Source organism: Quercus lobata, chromosome 5 (assembly GCF_001633185.2).
Source record: "Quercus lobata isolate SW786 chromosome 5, ValleyOak3.0 Primary Assembly, whole genome shotgun sequence".
NCBI classification, from domain to species: Eukaryota; Viridiplantae; Streptophyta; class Magnoliopsida; order Fagales; family Fagaceae; genus Quercus; species Quercus lobata.
The window spans coordinates 70,922,400-70,942,330 of NC_044908.1; the positions used below are offsets into that span (position 1 = coordinate 70,922,400).

Below are 19,931 nucleotides of genomic sequence, written 5' to 3' on the forward strand. Positions count from 1 at the left end.
CTCCTCTTTCAATAACTCTAGAAACATAACTTTTCTCACAACTTTTTCAGGACCGTATCACCTAAAACATATTTAGGATTACATCTCTATTACCTTTAACAAGAGTTTGATAGGATATGAAATCCAGGCCAAAGTCGATTTCTTTCCTTACCCTTTAACTTCTCCTTAGTTCCCTTGGTGAATTACTATCCATTAGGCCGATTTTCATTCCATAACTCACATCTCATATGGAGATACCTTTATCTCTCTGTATGAAACTCTATTATACATATGACACACAATTAGCAAAGTCTCTACCTCACAAATTAAATGAGAGTTTTGCACTCAAGATTATGTGATTTACCATGTCTATGAAAGTCAGAATTGCATGAGATTTGGAGAGCTAAGGGGAAAGTCTTCTAATCAAGACTTGGGACTTTGTAGTGAGGGTCACCCTAATTTTGGTGAATTCCTCCATTAAGGCCCAAAAAAAGTGATTTTTCCATTTTTTGTAACATTTGTTTTCCTTAATAATTAACTTGGATAAATTGCAAAGTACATTCATGGTTGTAAAAACCAGACCGGACAGGCCGGTTCAACCGAGAACTAGACACCAATCCGGTCCAATTATCATTAAAACCCAAAAATGAAAGAAAAACCGAGAAAAACCAAAAACTATCGGTTCAACTGGAAAAACCGGGAACTGCTATAGTTAAACTGGTTCTTCAATCTAAAGAAGAATAAAAAGAAAAATTAGAATAAAATGGAACAAACTTCTTAGATTTGCACTAAAGTAAAATTGGAGAAAATATTCACATTTGTGGGTGAAAATAAAATAAAAGAAATACTTCTATTGGATGACATGTATAAGAAATTTGTGCTTTTAGCTTTGACTAGAATAAAATTTCAAGGAATACTATCAAAAACTTATCTTGAGAAAGAAAAAGACTTGAGATTTGAGAGGGAGCGGCTGAGATGATATCTACTGCATTATCGAAAAAGTGTGGAAAGAAAACTAAGAAGGAGTAAAATTTAAAAACGAGTTTGAATCTGATTTGAGGCCTTGAGGATAGGTGGTAATGTGTAGTTGTAGATAAAAAAAAAGAAAAAAAAAAGAAAAAAAAAGAAAAAAAAAAAAACAAACAAGAGTAACACATGTGAATCAGTGAGTGTGATAATTGCTATGAAAGTATGCAAAGAAAGGTAATGAATGACTGTTGTCATCTGACATTTAGAACTTTGGTTTTCGGTTTTTTTTTTTTTTTTTTAATAAAGAGTTAAAAGTTGAGAGTTAAATATCAAACTATTATTTATATAATTCATAAAAAAAAAAATTATTTATAATATATATATATGCGGAACTTAAATAGCAAATTATACTTTTTCAACAATTATTAATTAGGAAAAAAATGAGGAATAAAGAAAATCTTACATTTTTATTAAATATTTTCTTAATATAATTTATGAAAAATAAAAATTCACATAAAATTTATTTTAATATTTTAAATTAAATTATTTATGACATCATCAATTCGACCTCGGTCAGACCAAAAAACTGATAACCAGTCTCTTTACTAGTTCTTTGACCATATCGGTTTTTGAAACGATGAGTACATCTTGAAGTTTGGAATTATTTAGATTAAACACCGTAAAATTTAAAAAATTAGATTTTATACCTTGAAGTTTGGTTCTATTAATAAAACCCCTCCCTCTATTAGTTTAGGCAATTAAGTGACATGTTTGCTGGCTGAGGTACTTTTTTTTTTGTTTTTGTTTTTTTTTGCCAAATCAACAGGTATTCAAAATGGTGAGTTTTGCTTTTTCTTTACTTTCTTTCTAGGTCTATTTGAATACTAATTATTGCTAAAATTTAAAAACTAAAAACTGAAAACATTATAGTAAAATAATTTTTAAATATATGAATAATATCGTAACTCTTAATTTTAATGAAAATTTTATTAGAAAAATTACTTATCAAACCTAATGAACAGTATAAAAGACCTACCAAAGACCTACCGACAAAGACGCAAACATCCTGAAAAACGTCTTCAGCGGAATCCAAAGTTCTCTCCAACTAATCTATCTCTTTCACTGTGTTATCTATGATACGCCCCTGTTCCACCTAACTTTCGAATCATCCTGGTTTTTCTGGAGTGCACTTACCAATATGAAATGGTACTAGAACCAACCATTTCATACGTGTCTTCGCTCTAGAAGAGAATACATGCCTCAACAGCTGGCCATTAAAGTACCTTTTCTGGCTTTTCATATTCTCCAAGGAAAGACAAAATAAATTCCAATTCCATATACACCACTTCTTTATTTACCTGCCCAAAGGGGAGACGACAAAAAAAAACAAAAAAACAAAAAAAAAGCCAAAACAAAACAAAGGGGAGACGACAATAAAACTAAAAATTATTTAAGGTGCCAAATTATATATCAAAAATTTTGAAATCTAAAGAATAGCCTATTACTCACACGGACGAATAATTTATAATATATATAAAACTAAAACTATTTAACTTTTAGTTGATCTCATAACATTATACCTTATAATAGTTCTCACAATTTTATATGTTATTATTCTAATATATTTTTTAAAATATAAAATTTTATTTTATATTTAAATCCTCCTTTAGAATTTTGGTATATCAAAATTTCTTTAAATAATAGACTATATAATTTCATATATGAACAAATTCATAATAAATGCATGATGCTAAAATATGTAATTCTATATAAAAAAATTATAAAAAATTTCTATTAATAATTAACATTAATTATCAAATTTTCACATTTTTTTAGACCAAAAAAATAATTAAAAAGATCATATTATGTTAAACTTTCCCTTGTGCATTGTACGATTTACCAACTAATGTGTGAATATATATATATATATATATATTCACATACTACTTCAACTTTTTTTTTCTTTTTTATGAAAAAAATTAGATTAGTTTTTATGAGAAATTTTAGATTAGTTTATATATACATGTGTGTGTATAGCCTTCTATGACCCAGTGGCGGCTTTAGGACTTTTTTTTTTCTAGGGGGATCATTGGATCAAAAAGAAATATAAACTATATAAAATCTAAAACAAAAGAGAATTTGAATATATCAATATCACTAAAAAAAAAAAGTATTCAAATACTTGAAGTTTTACAATTGCTTTTTATGAGGTTTCATTTTTTGAAATCGTTGCAAGATAATTTTTTTATCAATCCTATTAGTTACATTTTTTTTCAATATATACAGCCAAACAATCATTCATTCACTGATCTCCCATTCATTATTAAAAATTTGTCAATAGTACTATAAAAAGAATAAAAGATAAACTATAAAGTTCATTTGACATATTTTTTTTTCTAATACAATAAACATATTAATTATTGTTACTAAAATAAAATCTTGAAAACCATCTAGTGTTTCTAAATAAATCGTATTAATTATTATTTCTTAGAATACTTTAATTTATTAATTTATATCTTTTACTCTTTGCAATTATTTTATTGAATTCACAAGACATTTTTGAGCAATTCTTTTGTATATTTTTTACAACTCTTTAATTTAATTTATGTCCTACGGCCCCATTGAGTAAGTGACTTTCATTTTCATTTTAGTGTTAATGCTCCCACTGATTGATCCACTCAAAGACTTTATATCAAAAGACTTAAACGATCAAACAGTAAACACGGGCTTAGAAATTGACGGTCATAGACTCAAAAGTGAAAAAGATAAAAACTCAAAAGCTTTTTTTATTTTCAAAACACTGTAAACTAATAAACAAACACGGTGAAAGAGTGAGAGAAAGCCGCGTTTTGCTTTCAACGCGTTTTTTTCTTTTTTTTCTTTTTTCCTTTTTTCTTGGTAGCCGCACTTGATGACTTTTTGTCCGTAAACAGTATATTTGTGTACTGTATGTAGTTCTATAAATTTTACTTTTCAATAATTTTTTTTATTAAAAATAGGTTCTATAATACTATTCACACATTTAAAAATTATTAATTTTTAATCCCAACAAAAAAAGTTTAATCTAAACAGACCCTAAATCAAATGAGAATTGAGATTGCTTGAGAGAGATCAAGTGACGGCGGTAGATCAGGGACACACCAACGTCAGGCGGTAGATCATGGTGATACGGTGACAAGGTTGGATTTTTAAGTCTTTGAGATCTTTGGGTTTGGAAAGGGAACTGGGGAGGAGTGCAATTTGGGAACTTGCAATTTGCTCTCTTTTTTTTTTTTTTTTTTTTTTTTTTTTTTTTTTTTTTCTGAGATTTAAGATCAACAAATTTTCTATTGGACTTGTTTAGAAGCTAAATTCAGCTGGGCTTAAGGCCAGGGTGTGTAAATTTTTATTATAGGGGTCAACAAATTTTTTTTTTTTTTAATTATATATAAAAATTTTCTTTTTTTTCCAGTTCAGGGGTTCATTTGAATTCCTGCCTTCAATGTAGCGCCGCCCCTGCTTCTCATGCCTTTATGTCTCTTTCTTTTCTTCTTTATAAACTAGTTCACCAGTCCTCTCTTAATTTCCTCATTCTTTTTTCCTTCCTTCTCCCGTTTTCCAACAGTTTTTTCTTTCTTCATTGATTGAAGGCTTTGCGATGGAGAGGGGTACACCATACAGATCTAGATTTCGGTGAAACACAAGCTGGGTTCGTAATAGGTACACTGGTTCTAGGCCTTTTTATTTTTTTTGGCTGTAATTCTGGGTTGAGAGAGAGTGAGTGTGTTCTATTTTATTTTTTTGCTGTTGATCTTATAATTTTTTTTCCCTTTGTATTGTGATTTTGGGTTGAGAGACATAGTGATCGAGAGAGAGCAGAGAGGAGAAAGAGGAAGAAACTGATCAGAAAAGAAAAGAGAGGAATAGATTTTTTTTATTTTATATATATATTTTTTAAAAAAGCCATCTTGTGTGTGTCAGTCAGCGGCTTCCATTTGTTTAAGCAAAAATGAGAAGTAAGAGTAGAAGTCACGTTTTGCAAAATCAACAGTCAAAATATATATACAAATATAAAAAACCCACTCTTCTTGAAACCTTCTAACACCTCCCCTCCTTCCTTTCATGTCTCTCTGGTTTTACAGACGCTTCAATTAATGGCTTCCATGCTAGAAAATGAGGATAAATTAAAGGGAGAGCTGTACAATGCTATACTGAAGGAAGACGTGGAGAAAGTGATAGAACTTTGTGAACGTTTTGCTGACCATGCAATGCACAGACTGACCATACACGAAGACACGGTGCTCCACGTGGCCACGTACTCGAAACAAACTGGCTTGGTACTTAGACTTCTTGAAGCATTGCCTCACCACCATATCCACAAAATTACCACCAGCAAAAATGTTTCTGGAAACACTGTCCTCCACGAGGTTGCTACTCTTGACGACTGCTCGGAGGAGGTAGCAACGAAGATATTAGAGAAAGCCCCAGAGTTGTTAAGCATGCGCAACGAGCTTGGAGAAAGCGTACTCTTTCAGTCAGTCCGATATGCTAAGATAAAGATTTTCAACTTTCTGGCAGATGAAATTTCAAAATATGATGAAGATACGCTGAAATCACTTATCCAGAGGAATGACAAGACCACTATTCTTCACATTGCCATCCTTGCTCGCCAATTCGGTAAGTTCCCACGCTCATGTACTGTTCATGTGGAATGGGCTGAAATTTTCAGTTTATTTATAATTTTAGTTTATTTTGCTACTATTTATAAACTTCATTATATTTTTTAATATTATTCCTGGATCTTATTGTACTATTCAAATTATTTTTCAACTTTTTTATACATTTTCAGTAAAAAAATTTTAATTTCAACAATATAAACTGTTCCAAATGAACAAGTAAATAGAAGAATATGATTGTATCTCTGTGAATTTTTTTTCCATTTCTTTCTATTAACGTGGTTTGTGCGTGGGGGTACATCCGTGGGTTTTCCATGCACAAAATACATAATCAGGTTTGGCTCTGAATATAGCAACACGGTTCCGACATATAATTGGTGAAGCAGACCAAGATGAGATGACCGCTCTTCAGCTTCTGTCTTGCATCCCCTCTGCTTTTGAACCCGTGCGCAGAAGTGGATCCCATGTGAGAAATTTCAGCAATGGTAAAGATCATTTTTGCACATACTTGCAATTGACTTTTCATATATATATATATATATATATATATATCATCCATTTTAGTAAATTTTTCATTGAAAATTGAAAAAGTTACCAGTTTTTTTTTTTTTTTAATACAATTTCTCATAAAAAATTTTATAAAATAATTTACTAACATATGCTCTAAGATAATACGTTAGAAAAAGCCATTTCCCAATTGTGTTTATTTATTGTCAAACATTAAGAATGTGCGGTGGAGTCTGAAATTGTTTTCAAAGGGATTAAGCTAAATTTATTAATAATTTTTTAATCCAAAAAATAATACATATAGGAAAATGTTAGAGGTACAAACAATTTTACAAAAAGTTGATGTGGCCGGTGAGTAGTTATTGATAAGTAAAAAAGTATAATTAGTGATGAGACTAGATGAAAATACCAATAATAATTGGTTATAATAACAGTTTGTAAAAATGTTATAAAATAATTTATTCTTAACGGAATTATATCTGAATAATTAATACTTAAAACATGTCTTTAGTATTATTTATTTTTTCATGTATAAAAAAAATTTCATCAAATCAATTTATATAATTTAAGAAAAATATTTCATTTCATTAAGTCACGTGTAAGCAATCTTTATCATCAAGACAGGCAATTGTTTTTTTCTTTTTAAGACAAGATTTAAAATTAAATCCCTTAATGACCATTTTATAACAATAAAAAATTTTACATGTTGAGTTAACTAGAATTGGAATCTACATCATTGAAACATTTTAAATCAACTTCTTTTATTGAATAAGTTAAATATTACAAATTAGAATATAATAATATTTTTTTAAAAATCATAAAATGTATACAAATTAATTAATTATAGATAAATTAAACAATAAATGTTACTTTTATATGCCTTTGTGTACATATATGGTAGTAGTAGTATAAAAATAATAGAATCTTTTCTTCTAGTGAGAAAAAAACAATTCATGCACTTGTGTATTCCTAACTCTCTGATACAAAATAAAAACCAGGTTTTTTAAAAATAAAAACAAAAGAGCTTTTTATAATGAGATTTTCTTATATATTTTTTATAACATATGCTTTAAATGCTATTAAAGTTAATTAGTTATGTAGGTAAAAAAAAATAGTGTTAAAAGAAAAAAAAAACGTCAAGAGGTTGTAGCTCAATTGATCAGTGTCTTGATATTTTAACGGAGACATTTAAGGTTTAAATATTTTCTTTCCGTTATAACTATTAAATTATCCCAAAATAAATGACATTAGTATTCTAAATGAGTGTTAGATATCATCCACACAAAAAAATAATTGTAGATTTAAAAAAATCAATGGGATCCATTAAGTAAATATTGCACCTAATATAAGATTTCTTTATTAAAATAAAGAGGGAGTGGAAAGCCAGGGGCCATGGGCCCCTGTCCAGCCATATTCAAATTTATCCTTTTGTTTGCGCCCACTAATTGGATTGTCGCGATAATTTTCCAAACTATGTTATTTATTTATTTATTTTTCACCGTCTCTCTCTCTCTCTCTGCCCCCTTTTCAGTATTTTATTTATTTATTTTCTCTTCTCTTAGCTAGCTCTCGTCAGCAAGCCTTCTACTCTCCTCTTCAATAACTCTAGAGGTGTAAATTTGCTCACAAGTTTTTTTTAGGACCGTATCAACTACAACATATTTAGGACTACATCTCTATTACCTTTAACAAGAGTTCAATAGGAAATAAATTCCATACCAAAGTCGATTTCTTTCCTTACCCTTTGAATTATCCTTTGTTCACTTGATGAACCACCATCCATTATGCTGATTTTCATTCCATAATTCATAACTCGTATGGAGATGCATTTATCTTTTTAGATGAAACTCTATCGTATATATGAGACACAATTTGCAAAGTTTCTTCCCGCAAATTAAATGAGAGCTTTGCACTTAAGATTAAGAGAGTCAATTTCGTACTAGAAGCCATTTCGGTTTAACAAAAGGTATGTTTTGGTACCGGTGTATCATTTCAAGTTTACCGTTATTTTATTATTAAATTAATAAATATTTTATATAATCTATTAAAAATATTGAAAATTGTAATTAAGTCCATCCCAAATTTATTTTTGATGAGAAGTCTATCCCGAATTAATATGTTTAGTTCCAGCCAAGTGTTAAAACTTTAGTAACTTAATATTTGCCACCTGGAAGGTTGACAAACCACATAAATTCATTGATTTGTCCACAACTTTTTAGTGGGTAGACCATAGACTTTCACTTACTTTTTGAAACATGGGGTATAGCTAGGCAATGAAAATAAAAGAGCAGGGGTAAAAAAGAGAAAGCAAAAGATAGAAAGAGAAGCTAAAAGAAAGAAACGATGAAGAAGACATTGTTACAAAGAGTTGTTGACGCGGATGAAAAGGTGAGGAGAAAAATAATGCAGCGACAAAAAATAAATTGAAGGCGCTTGCGACTGGGTTTAAAGAGCATTTCTTATACCGGCCGGAAGCACAAATACCATCTGAAATGGCTGGTACAGACGGAAACATCTAGTATCAACTAAAACATCTAGTATTTAATCTAGTACATTTTAAGACATTTTTGGTACCGGTTTGGTAACCGGTACGAATTTTTTCGGCCGTACGAATTTCATTTCCTTGCTTAAGATTATGGTATTTATCATGTCTACAATTTTTTTTTTTCTTTAAAAAATTTTTTCTCGGTGTATAAGGTGCTGAACTTTGGTGTGATATTCCATGCTCACTACAAAATATAGAAAATTCATTTTGAAAGTATTCATCTCTTCTACTCATTTTTTCATAATTCAATACTTATAACCCAAACTCCACTATCACTCAAAAACTCCAAAATTGTTATTTGGTTACAAAACTTAGTCATATATCTCAACTTTTAAGTCCATTTTTTTCCAAAATGGTGGAATCCACCCCACTAACACTACATAAGGGTTATGGTTGCTACCCGTGTCCATTTTCTCTTCCCCTCTTTCATATTCTCCCAAGTCCATCACCACCATCAATGGCAAACTCAGAACCCACCACTGTCAACACCACCAACGGCCCCAAAAAAAAAAAAATCTAACCATCAACTACACCCACAAAAAGAAAAAAAATTTCAATCATCAATACCACCACCAACCACACAAACCCACCTCCATTACAACCCAAGCTTCAAACCACAACTACAAACACAGAAAACCCAAACACACCAACACAAAATCTTCAAATCGGTGATCCAAAATTGCCAACCCAAACCCACAAACACAGAAAACCCAAACCCAAACCTAAACCCAGGATTCCTTAGATCGAAGACCAAAATCACAAAAATGAGGAGAGGGTTTCTATTTCTGGGTATATATTTATGCGTGGATGAACATGGTGAGTGGGTCTGAAGAAGAAAGAAAGAAAGAAAAAGAAGAAAAGACAGAAAGAGACAACCAGGAAGAAGAGGAGAAAAAAAAACCTCCCGTTGGTGGTGGAGTGGGTCTCATGAAGAAAGAAAGAAAGAATGAAGAAAAAAAAAGGTTGTTGGTGGCGGAGTGGGTATGAAGAAAAAAAAGAGAGTAATATGACACTGTTACTTGACAGTGACAAATCAAGAGAATGGGTCCCACAAATTTGATTTTCTTGCCATTTTGCCATTATAACTCATATTCCATAATCTAAAAACACCAAAATTATATTTTCAATTTTCATTACTCAAACTCAAATTTTTGAGTTTTGAGTGATGGAAACATCACTAAAAAAAAAAAGCCAAACAATTTGTTTACTGTGGGTCCCTCAAGTTTTGGATTATGAGTAATGGAAACCGAGTGATATCACTCAATTTTGTGCCAATCCAAACAACCTCTAAGTCTTCCTATCACTTGATTTTCTATTTGAGCAACTTTCCCATTTTCAAAGTAGTTTGTCATGATTTGTTTTTAGCTACTAATTTGATTATAGCAACAGTGGTAGTTGCTCTATGTTAGGAATCCAAATGTGATGTACTAAGGGTTAACATGTATTACAATGTATGTTATTACTTTTGATATGTTGGTTTAGTTAGTTAGATAAGGCTGAAACTTTTTTTTTTTTTTTTTTGAGAAAGAGATAAGGCTAAAGCTGATGGCAATTAGTTAGTTATGCTGATGTCAAAGTGTTAGTTAGTTAGTTAGTACTCTTTAGGCGGGAAATGATAAGAGTTGTGGAGGGAGAATTGTATATAAGAGGACTAAAAATGAATAAGAGGGATATATACAAAATTAACAAAGTTTTCTCTTACTATTCCTCTCTAGTTCTCCCTATTGCTTAAGAGGTTGTTACCCCCAAAGTAACTCTCTTTTCTTTCTCATTTCCATTATTCTCTCCATCCATTTTTGATTTGTTGAGAACCTAACAACTGGTATCAGAGCCTACCTTCCTGCAACCATGGCTGAAACTCGATCCTCCTCTTACATCAATGAATCCATATCTCTTCTTAAAACCACCATAGACCACCATGCTCATTCTCTACAAGAAAGCAACTAGTAGTTGAACACTAGCACTCAAAAATTGAATGCTAACACTCAACAACTAAATGTCATTAGCTTGGCTCTACAAAAACTCACTGAAGCAGAGGAAAGAAGACAACAACAATGATCCTCTTCTTTGAAATCTCTAATTTCTCAAGTTATGACTCTTCCTCTCTCAAATCTGACCAAAAATGTGAAACTTGATTTCCCTCGATTCAAGGGGATGGCCCTTAACTTGGGTGTAAAAAGAAACTCAATATTTCTGTATCTATTAGACCCCATTCAATGAGAGGCTTTTGATGGCTATGTTCCATATGGATGGAGATGCTTTGGTGTGGTTTCAAGATAGTGATGAAGTGGGCTTGTTTGTGGACTAAGAAGGTTTTGTGATTGCTTTGCTAACAAGGTTTGGAGCTACTGCATATGAGGATCCAATGGAGGCATTGACTAGATTGAAGCAGACAACTAGTGTTGTGGTTTACGAAGGGCAATTTAAGGATCCGTCAAATAGAATCAAAGGCTTATCGGAGAATCATAAGATGAGTTGTTTCCTTAGTGGCCTGAAGGATATTGTGAGGTTGGCAATGAAGATGTTTAGTGCCAAAAGTCTCAATGAAGCCTTTGGATTGGCCAAAATCCAAGAAGAATATCTTATTAGTAGCCATAGAGGTTATAAAACTTCATTTGAATCTACCTAACCTTCAATTCTATGCCCAAAACTTGAGGTTAAATTGGATTCAAGATTCAAGCTTCCATTATAAAGATTGTCACCTACTCAGATAGAGGAAAGGAGGAAGAAAGGTCTTTGCTTCAACTGTGATGGCAAATTCCAACCTGGACATCAATGTAAGTCTACCAAACTCTTCTTATTAGAAGATATATACCATTTTCAAGGACCAAATTCTAGTGTGCAGTTTTTAGAATTAGATGAATCTGATGCTATTGTGTTACAATCTAATCTTGATGAACCTGAACCTAAGATAGCAAAAGTTGAAATTACTCTTTATGCTCTTTTGGGTTGTCCCTTACCTGGAACTATTAGGATAAAGGGTAAAATCAATGGACATTAGTTCACTATTTTGATTGATACTGGCAATACTCATAATTTTTTAGATGTTGCTATGATTTCTGTTTTACAATTGTCATTAGATTCTACTTTGAGTTTTGAAGTAAAAGTAGTTGATACAATCAAGACACATGATGTGTGTTTGGATGTTAAAATCACTATGCAAGGAAACGTTTTTTCAGTTGATTTGAACGCATTACCCTTAGGTGGTTGTGAGTTAGTACTGGGGACTCAATTACTGAGAACCCTTGGTCTCATTTAGGGATTTCTTGGCCATGTCGATGGAATTTCAGCACTTCAATTCCACCATTAAGTTGTAGGGCTTGCAGCCTTCTAATTTAACTCTCCAAGAAGGTATTCAAATTTTCAAGCCTCATTGAAGAAGGGTCTTATCTTTCAAATAGTTTCTTTAGACTTTGCTGCTTCTTTAGGTCATTGCATTCCTGAAATAAATGCTCTACTAAGTTTGCATAAGTTTTTGAGACACCAATTGGTCTACCACCTAGTAGAGGTCATGAGCATCAAATTCTTTTAAAGGAGGGCATAGCTCTTACTTGCCGAAGACCTTATAGATATCCCTACTTTCAAAAGTCATAAATTTAAAAAATTGTCAATGAGTTGTTGGAGGTTGGTTCCATAAGGCCTAGTCAAAATCCTTTTTCTTCTCCAGTCTTGCTAGTTAGGAAAGTTGATAAATCATGGTGCATGTGTATTGACTATAAAGCTCTTAACCAAGCCACTATTAAGGACAAATTTACAATTCTAGTAATTGATGAGTTGATGGATGAATTGGCTAGTTTTACTAACTTCTTTAAGCTAGATTTGACATCTAGTCACCATTAGATTTGAATGAAGGTTGAAGAAGAATTCATTAGATCTGGTCACCTTGAAAGGGTTCTTGGGCTTAACAAGTTACTACAAAAAATTCATTCACAATTATGATGGGATTGCTGCTTCATTGACTACCTTGTTGAAAAATAATTCATTTCTTTGTCAGATGCAACTGAAGCTGCTTTCCAACAACATAAACTTTCAGTAAGTAATGCACATGTTTTGGCTTGGCCTTATTTCAAAAAGCCATTTACCATAGAGTGCGATGCCTTTGGGATGGGCTTAGGGGCTATTCTAAATCAAAATTAAAGACCTATAACTTTCCACAATCAGGTTTTGAAAGGGAAAGCTTTACACTTATCCACCTATGAGAGGGGGCTTCTTGCTTTCATTACTGTTGAGTATAAATGGAGACCTTATCTCTTAGATAGGCCTTTCTTCATCAAAACTGACTAATAGAGTTTGAAATATATCTTGGAGCAAAGAATTGCTACCCTAGCCTAACAGAAATGGTTGACTAAGCTCTTAGGCTATTTGTTTGTGGTGAAGTACAAGAAAGGCCGTGAGAATAAGGTGACTGATGCCTTGTCTAGAAGGGAGGAGTTAGCTCATGTCACTCCACTCAATGAGGGTTCCTTATTCTTAATTTCTTTTCCTTTTCCTTCTTGGATTGAAGAATTGAAGCTTAGTTATCAGCTGCTACCTAAAGTTTAGAAATTGTTCCAAGATTTGCAGAGTGGTTCCTTTGGTCCTAAGCATTTTTCACATCATAATCAATTAATTATCTATTAGGGTAGGGTAATTTTAGGTTCAAATTTCAATTTAATACCTAAGGTACTTCAACAAGTTATGATAGTCCATAGGGAGGTCATTCTGGCTTTCTCAAGTCATTTCATAGAATAAACACGGGATTTCTATTGGCTAGGCATGAAATCAGATTTAAAGTAGCATGTTAGGGAGTGTGGATTTTTTCAATAGATGAAGCATGAGACCTGCCATCCAGCAAGGTTGTTGTAGTTCTTACCTGTTCCTGATAAGCCTTGGTCTACTGTTAGCATGGATTTTGTAGATGGTTTGCCTAATTCTTAGAGGATGGATGCCATTATGGTAGTACTTGGTAGACTTACAAAGTATGTTCACTTCATCAGCTTGTCATATCCTTATTTTTTTGTTAAGGTAGCAGCTCTCATAGAATGCCTACTTCTATAGTTTCAAATAGAGATCCTATTTTTACTACTAAGTTTTGGCTAAATTTATGAGACTTCAAGGTGTGCAACTAGCCATGTCATATGCCTATCATCCTCAAATAGATGGCCAGACAGAAGTAGTGAATAAAAGTTTGGAGCATTATTTGAGGTCCTTCTTGAGTGATAGACCCACTGAGTGGTCAAAATGGCTTTATTTGGCTGAATACTAGTTCAATACCAATTACCATATTATTGCCACCAAGCTAACACCATATGTATCTTTATATGGTTTTGCACCTTCTAGGCTAATGGACTACATCCCTGGTACAACTTGAGTCGCTGTTGTGGATTGTGTTGAAGTCTAGACAGCGCATTCTTGCTTTGCTAAAACAAAATTTGGTGGTTGCGTAGGCCAGAATGAAGCAACAATGTGACTTGAAGAGAAATGAAAGGGTGTTTCAGGTTGGTGATTAGGTGTATCTTTGGCTACAGCCCTATAAGCAACAGTCTATAGCTTATAGAGCTCTTCACAAGTTATCACCTCATTTCAATGGTCCATTTAAGATCATCTAGAGGGTTGGAGAGGTTGCTAACAAATTGGATCTTCCTTGGGAATTTGCTATACATCCCGTGTTCAATGTTTCTTGTTTAAAAGCTAAATTGGGGTAACATAACATTTCCATTCCCTTGTTACCTTCTGTCAACTCTCAGGGTGTCCTTACAACTGAACTAGTGGTTGTACTTCAATCCAGATCATATCAGTTACATAGCAAGACTATCACTCAACATCTAATTTAGTGGTAATGGGGGTCTGCAGATGATGCTACCTGGGAAGATTTGCAAGTGCTTCAGTAACAATTTCCACATCTTGTGAGCAAGATGTTTTAATGGAGGGGAGGAGGTAATGTTTGGAAGCCAAATGTGATGTATTGAGGGTTAACATGTATTGCAATGTATGTTAGTACTTTTGATGTGTTGGTTTAGTTAGTTAGTGTTAGTTTTTAGGTCCCTATAAACTAGATTGTTTAACCTAATTAATTAACCAAGTGACTACTTAGGTTTATTTTTAGATCTAGGTTAAAACAATAAAGCCATATCATGTAAAGCAGCAGATAATAAAGAACACAATGATATGATCACTCAGGAAAATCAAACTGGTAAAAAATTTGGGGAGGATTTAACCAAGCTATCCTCAAGGTAAAAAGCAAATCCACTATAGAGAATTGAATTTTACAGTAAGACTTAGACCACTAATATCCTATTGCTACCACATATAGAACTTATTAACATGACCACGTGTAAGCTCCAAATCCATGGACTCTTTCTCTATAAGGCCTTTACAACACAAGCACCCACACTTGTGACTTTGAGACTCCACTCAAAGGTTTTGGATCTCCTTAGACGTTAATCTTGTATGTAGCAACTTCTACAACACCGAATCTTGAGATTCTTCAATGAATAACATCGGTAGAAAACTTTAGAGAGCTTTTGGGTACAAAACCCTAGATCTACAAAAGAGGCACAAGATGCACTCTAGTATCTCTAAAAACACTCTAAAAACCTTCTCTAGGATTAGCTTATGATGTCCTTTAAATATTGGAAAAAACGGATCGCGATTTGGGCTTCAAATGGTCAAGTTATGGCCTTTTTACGTTTGTTGATTTTTTGCTGATATGCAACTTTCAATCAATCGAGTACCAATCGAATGAAACAGATTGTAACTCATTTTTTTCATCCCGAACTTGAGTTTTTTTTTTTTTCTTTTTTTTTTTTGTCTTGGACTTCAATGTAGACCATTCTAAACCAATGAGACTTAGTTTTTGTCATGATTTGCCAACATTACAAACTCAAAACCTAACAATCTCCCCCTTTGATAATCTGTGTCAAAACACACATACAGCATAATGCCCATATACAATAAAATGCCCAAATACATCACAAATCTCAATCTAAGACTCCTAACCTAGAAGTTGCAAGAAGAGGTAGAAGGTCTTGATCAGAATGCACCTGTCTTTCTTGAAAACACTCAAAAGAACACATCACCGCATGTGTGGAAAGAAAGACAAGTAAACAATATGAAACACAAATATAAAAAAGAAAAGTAAACTAACTCTCCCCCTAAGTTAGATACATCAAATAACTTTTTATATTCTCTCCCTTTCAAAAACAATTTCAACTCCCCTTAAACAAAACAAACAAGATTCCCACATTTCATCTATTTCTCCCCCTTTTTGTCACGTATTGATAAAGACAACCCAATCGGAAGTTAGACAGAAAACATACGCAACAGAGAATAAGAGAAAATAGAGAATTAAGGGAACACAAAACAATTCAACTCTATAGAAAATAGAGACAACTCCCCTTATGAAGAGCAACAACTCCCCCCTTGAACAACAAAAGTTAAAAACAAGCTTCTCCCCCTATAAAAATAGGAAAAACAAAACAAGTTTTGGAAAAAAAAAAAAGTTTTGGGGAAAATTTAGGAGGTGGGGAAAATAAAGACACACAAACCAAACTTAACAACTAAGTTGAGGATATACATGAAGAAAAATAGTCTCTCTTTCAATAAATGCAAACTTGACACTATATGACTCATAAACAGATGGTCTTTTGAACTTAAACCAAGTAGAGAAAATATTTGAACAATTATTATCCATCATATCTCCCTAGAAAAATATTTTATGCAGTTCACACATAAAAATAGCATTTACTAAATTGTAGAAAACTCAAAAGTTAATCAATCAATTTTTAAATCAAGTTGAGTACCCAATTTAGCAAAGTGTATGCATGTTATGTGTGAAAAAAAAATGAGAGATATGATTGCAAAAATGCAAGATGGATAAAGAAAAAACAATGCAATGCATGTGAATCCTAAACATAAATGATGCATGAAAAAAAATTTGGTCAAAAACTTAGAAGCTGAAAAATTTCCAATTTCGATCGGCCAAGTATCGATTGAATACCAATCGAGTTACGTAGAGAGCAACGATTAAAAATCAAGGGATTTTTGATCAGTCAAAAAACACATTCGATCGATCGAAATTCTGGAAATTTGAATTTTTTGAAAAACAATAGAAGATTATGCAGAAACCACTCAACCTAAATAATTTCATGAATGAAATGCATGAGAATGAGTTTAAAAGTTTTTCAAAAACATTAATTCTCAACCTAGAACTTCAAAACAAGATTTTCAAAACTTTTTACCCCCAAATTTTCAACCGTTAAACATATTTTGTATCAAAATCATAGAATATTTGGATGGCCAAACCAAATTCACACACAATTTCATGTACTAAGTTTAGCAAAGATAACTTATGAAGTGTGTGCAACTAGTAACAACATGAGATACATGTGAGATGATATGTAAATAATAATCAAGCACAATTTCTACATTATTCATCACATAATCAGAAGTTACATCCTATAACTCCCACATCTCCTAGAAAACAAACTTGCAATCATGCATTTTTAAAAAAAAAAAAAAATTAGCCTTATAGTGTACATGCATTTTTTTATTATTATTATTTTGTTTGAAGGCTACACCTTTTTTTTTTGTGTGCATGTGCTACATTTTCTCAAGCAAAAAATCTTATGATATGCAGTAAGGTGTTCATGATTGACTAGTAAATAGTGGTGAGATAGTTATTATGCCTTTCTCTTAGGATTTTTTAGTCCTTACAATCAAAAGTATGTGACTTCAAAATCAAGATCATGTGATTAAAAACTATAAACAACTCACACACAACATGCACTACGTAGCTAGAACTAGCAAAGTACAGAAAAATAAGCTCATCCAAGCTAAACAAGGTACACAGGCATGTTATGCAAAGATAATAGGCCAACCTTAACTACACATCCATGATATGTAATAAAAAAGAAATAAAAATCTTTTTGGTTTCAAAAAAATTTTATGACCAAAACTAAAAGCACACATTATGCTAAATGATTAAAATGAAAAACAATGCATGACAATGCCAAACTAAACTATAGAGGCTACACAAATAAGAAATATCAATTTCTTAATTAATCCATGAGTACATGTACAAATACATACTCATACAAAATCATATTTATCTCAAAATAATCATGCATTTAGTTGAGCAATACATACTATTCAAGTTTCTCCACAATGTCAAGCATGTTCTAAATCAAGAGAGAGATATCATAATTCATGTAATCCTCAAGAAAAATAAAACTAACACAAAATAAAATATTTTTTTCTTTTTGAAATTTTTCAATGTTTTTGGATTTTTCTAAAATAAAAAAACAACCTAAAAAGCAAAACAACCAAAAAATGGAAACAAAACATGTCCACAAACAATTGAAAGAATTAAATCAAGGACAAGTAAACAACACTCACCTTAGCAAGTTTTTTCTCACCCATATAACACGAGTCTTTGGCTTTGTGGGTGAAAATCCATGAGAAACAGAGTGTATTTTAAGGATTATACCAATCTTCTAAGAAAGACTGAAATCCTGTAAATTCCTTTCACAAGCCTCAAAAAGATCAACTAAAACAATAATGTCCTTTTTATTCAAATAATCACAATAAAAAACAGTAAGACACCTAAAATTATCCATGATAACAAGGATCAAAGATCAACTCTAGTTATAATAACTTAAATCAATAGCTAACCCGCTCTGATACCACTTGTTAGTTTTTAGATCCCTATAAACTAGATTGTTTAACCTAATTAATTAACCAAGTGAATACTTAGGTTTATTATTTAGATCTAGGTTAAAACAATAGAGTCATATTATGTAAAGCAGTGGAAAATAAAGAATAAAATGATATGATCATCCAGGAAAACCAAACCTGTAAAAAACCTGGGAAGGATTTAACCTAATTATTCTCAAGGTAAAAAGTAAATCCACTATTGAGAATTGAAGTTTACAATAAGACTTAGACCACTAACATCCTATTGCTATCACATGTAGAACTTATTGACATGACCACGCGCAAGCTCCGAATCCACAGACTTCTTCTCTATAAGGTCTTTGCAACATAAGCACCCATACTTGTGACTTAGAGACTCCACTAAAAGGTTTTGGATCTCCTTAGACGTTTATCTTATATACAGAAACCTCTACAACATCAGATCTTGAGATTATTCAAGGAATAACATCAGTAGAAGACTTTAGAGAGCTTTTGGATACAAAACCCTAGATCTACAAAAGAGGCACAAGATGCACTCTAATCTCTCTAAAAAACTCTGAAAAGCCTCTCTAGGGTTAGCTTATGATGTCCTTTAAATACTGGAAAACACGAATCATGATTTGGGCTTCAAACGGTCAAGTTATGGGCTTTTTACATTTGTTGATTTTTTGCTAATATGCAACTTTCGATCGATCGAGTACCAATCAATTGATTTTCAATCGATCGAGTACTAATCAATTGATTTTTGATTAATCGAGTACCAATCGAACGAAACAGATTGTAACTCATTTTTTTTCATCCCGAACTTCAGTTTTTTTTTTTTTTTTTTTTTTTTTTTTTTTTTTTTTTTTAGACTTCAATATAGACCATTCTAAACCAATGAGACTTAGTTTTAGTCATGGTTTGCTAACATTACAAAATCAAAACCTAACAGTTGGATAAGACTGAAGCTAATGTCAATTAGTTAGTTATGCTGATATTAGAGTTTCAGTTAGTTAGTTCATACTCCTTAGGCAGGAAATGATAAGATTTGTGGAGGGAGAATTGTATATAAGAAGACTAAAAGTGAATAAGAAGGATATGCAAAAAATTAACCAAGTTTGCTCTTTCCTATTTCTTTCTAGTTCTCCCTATTGCTTAGGAGGTGGTTACCCTCGAAGTAACTCTATTTTCTTTCTCATTTCCATTCTTATTTCCATCCATTTCTGATTTGCTAAGAACCTAACACTCTAATGTCAAGTTGCTATATAAAATAAATTTTTTTAATTTTAAATATTATCAAAATTAGATGTCGCAACAAAATAGAAGATAATATTTTAAAAGAATCTTTAAATTTGTACATAAATGGGAAATTATTACAATTTTTTTTTTGAGAAAGTAATTATTACAAAATTTAATACGAAATTAATAATAGATGTTTTTCAAAATTTAAAAGAATATCATGTTCCATTTTAGAATAACATAAATTAAACGTGTTAGAAAAAGAAAAAAAAAAGAAAAAGAAGAAGAAGCTATTTGTGTCTTTTATTTTATTTATATTTTGTCAATACTGAAAATATATACCAATATATTCTTCATGAATTAATTTACTTTTGAATTTTAGT

The 19,931-nt window shown here is 31.8% G+C and overlaps 1 protein-coding gene across 1 annotated transcript in view; it reads left to right on the forward strand.

Moving 5' to 3' along the window:
• The window catches only part of LOC115992699, a 35,269-nt gene that overhangs the window by 1,932 nt on the left and 13,406 nt on the right, over positions 1-19,931 (forward strand). The window contains exons 4-6 of the mRNA XM_031116927.1: positions 4,578-4,647; positions 5,070-5,604; positions 5,939-6,088. Of these exons, the coding sequence (XP_030972787.1) occupies positions 5,082-5,604; positions 5,939-6,088 (673 nt within the window). The 5' untranslated portion in view covers positions 4,578-4,647; positions 5,070-5,081. The remainder of the gene's footprint in view (positions 1-4,577; positions 4,648-5,069; positions 5,605-5,938; positions 6,089-19,931) is intronic.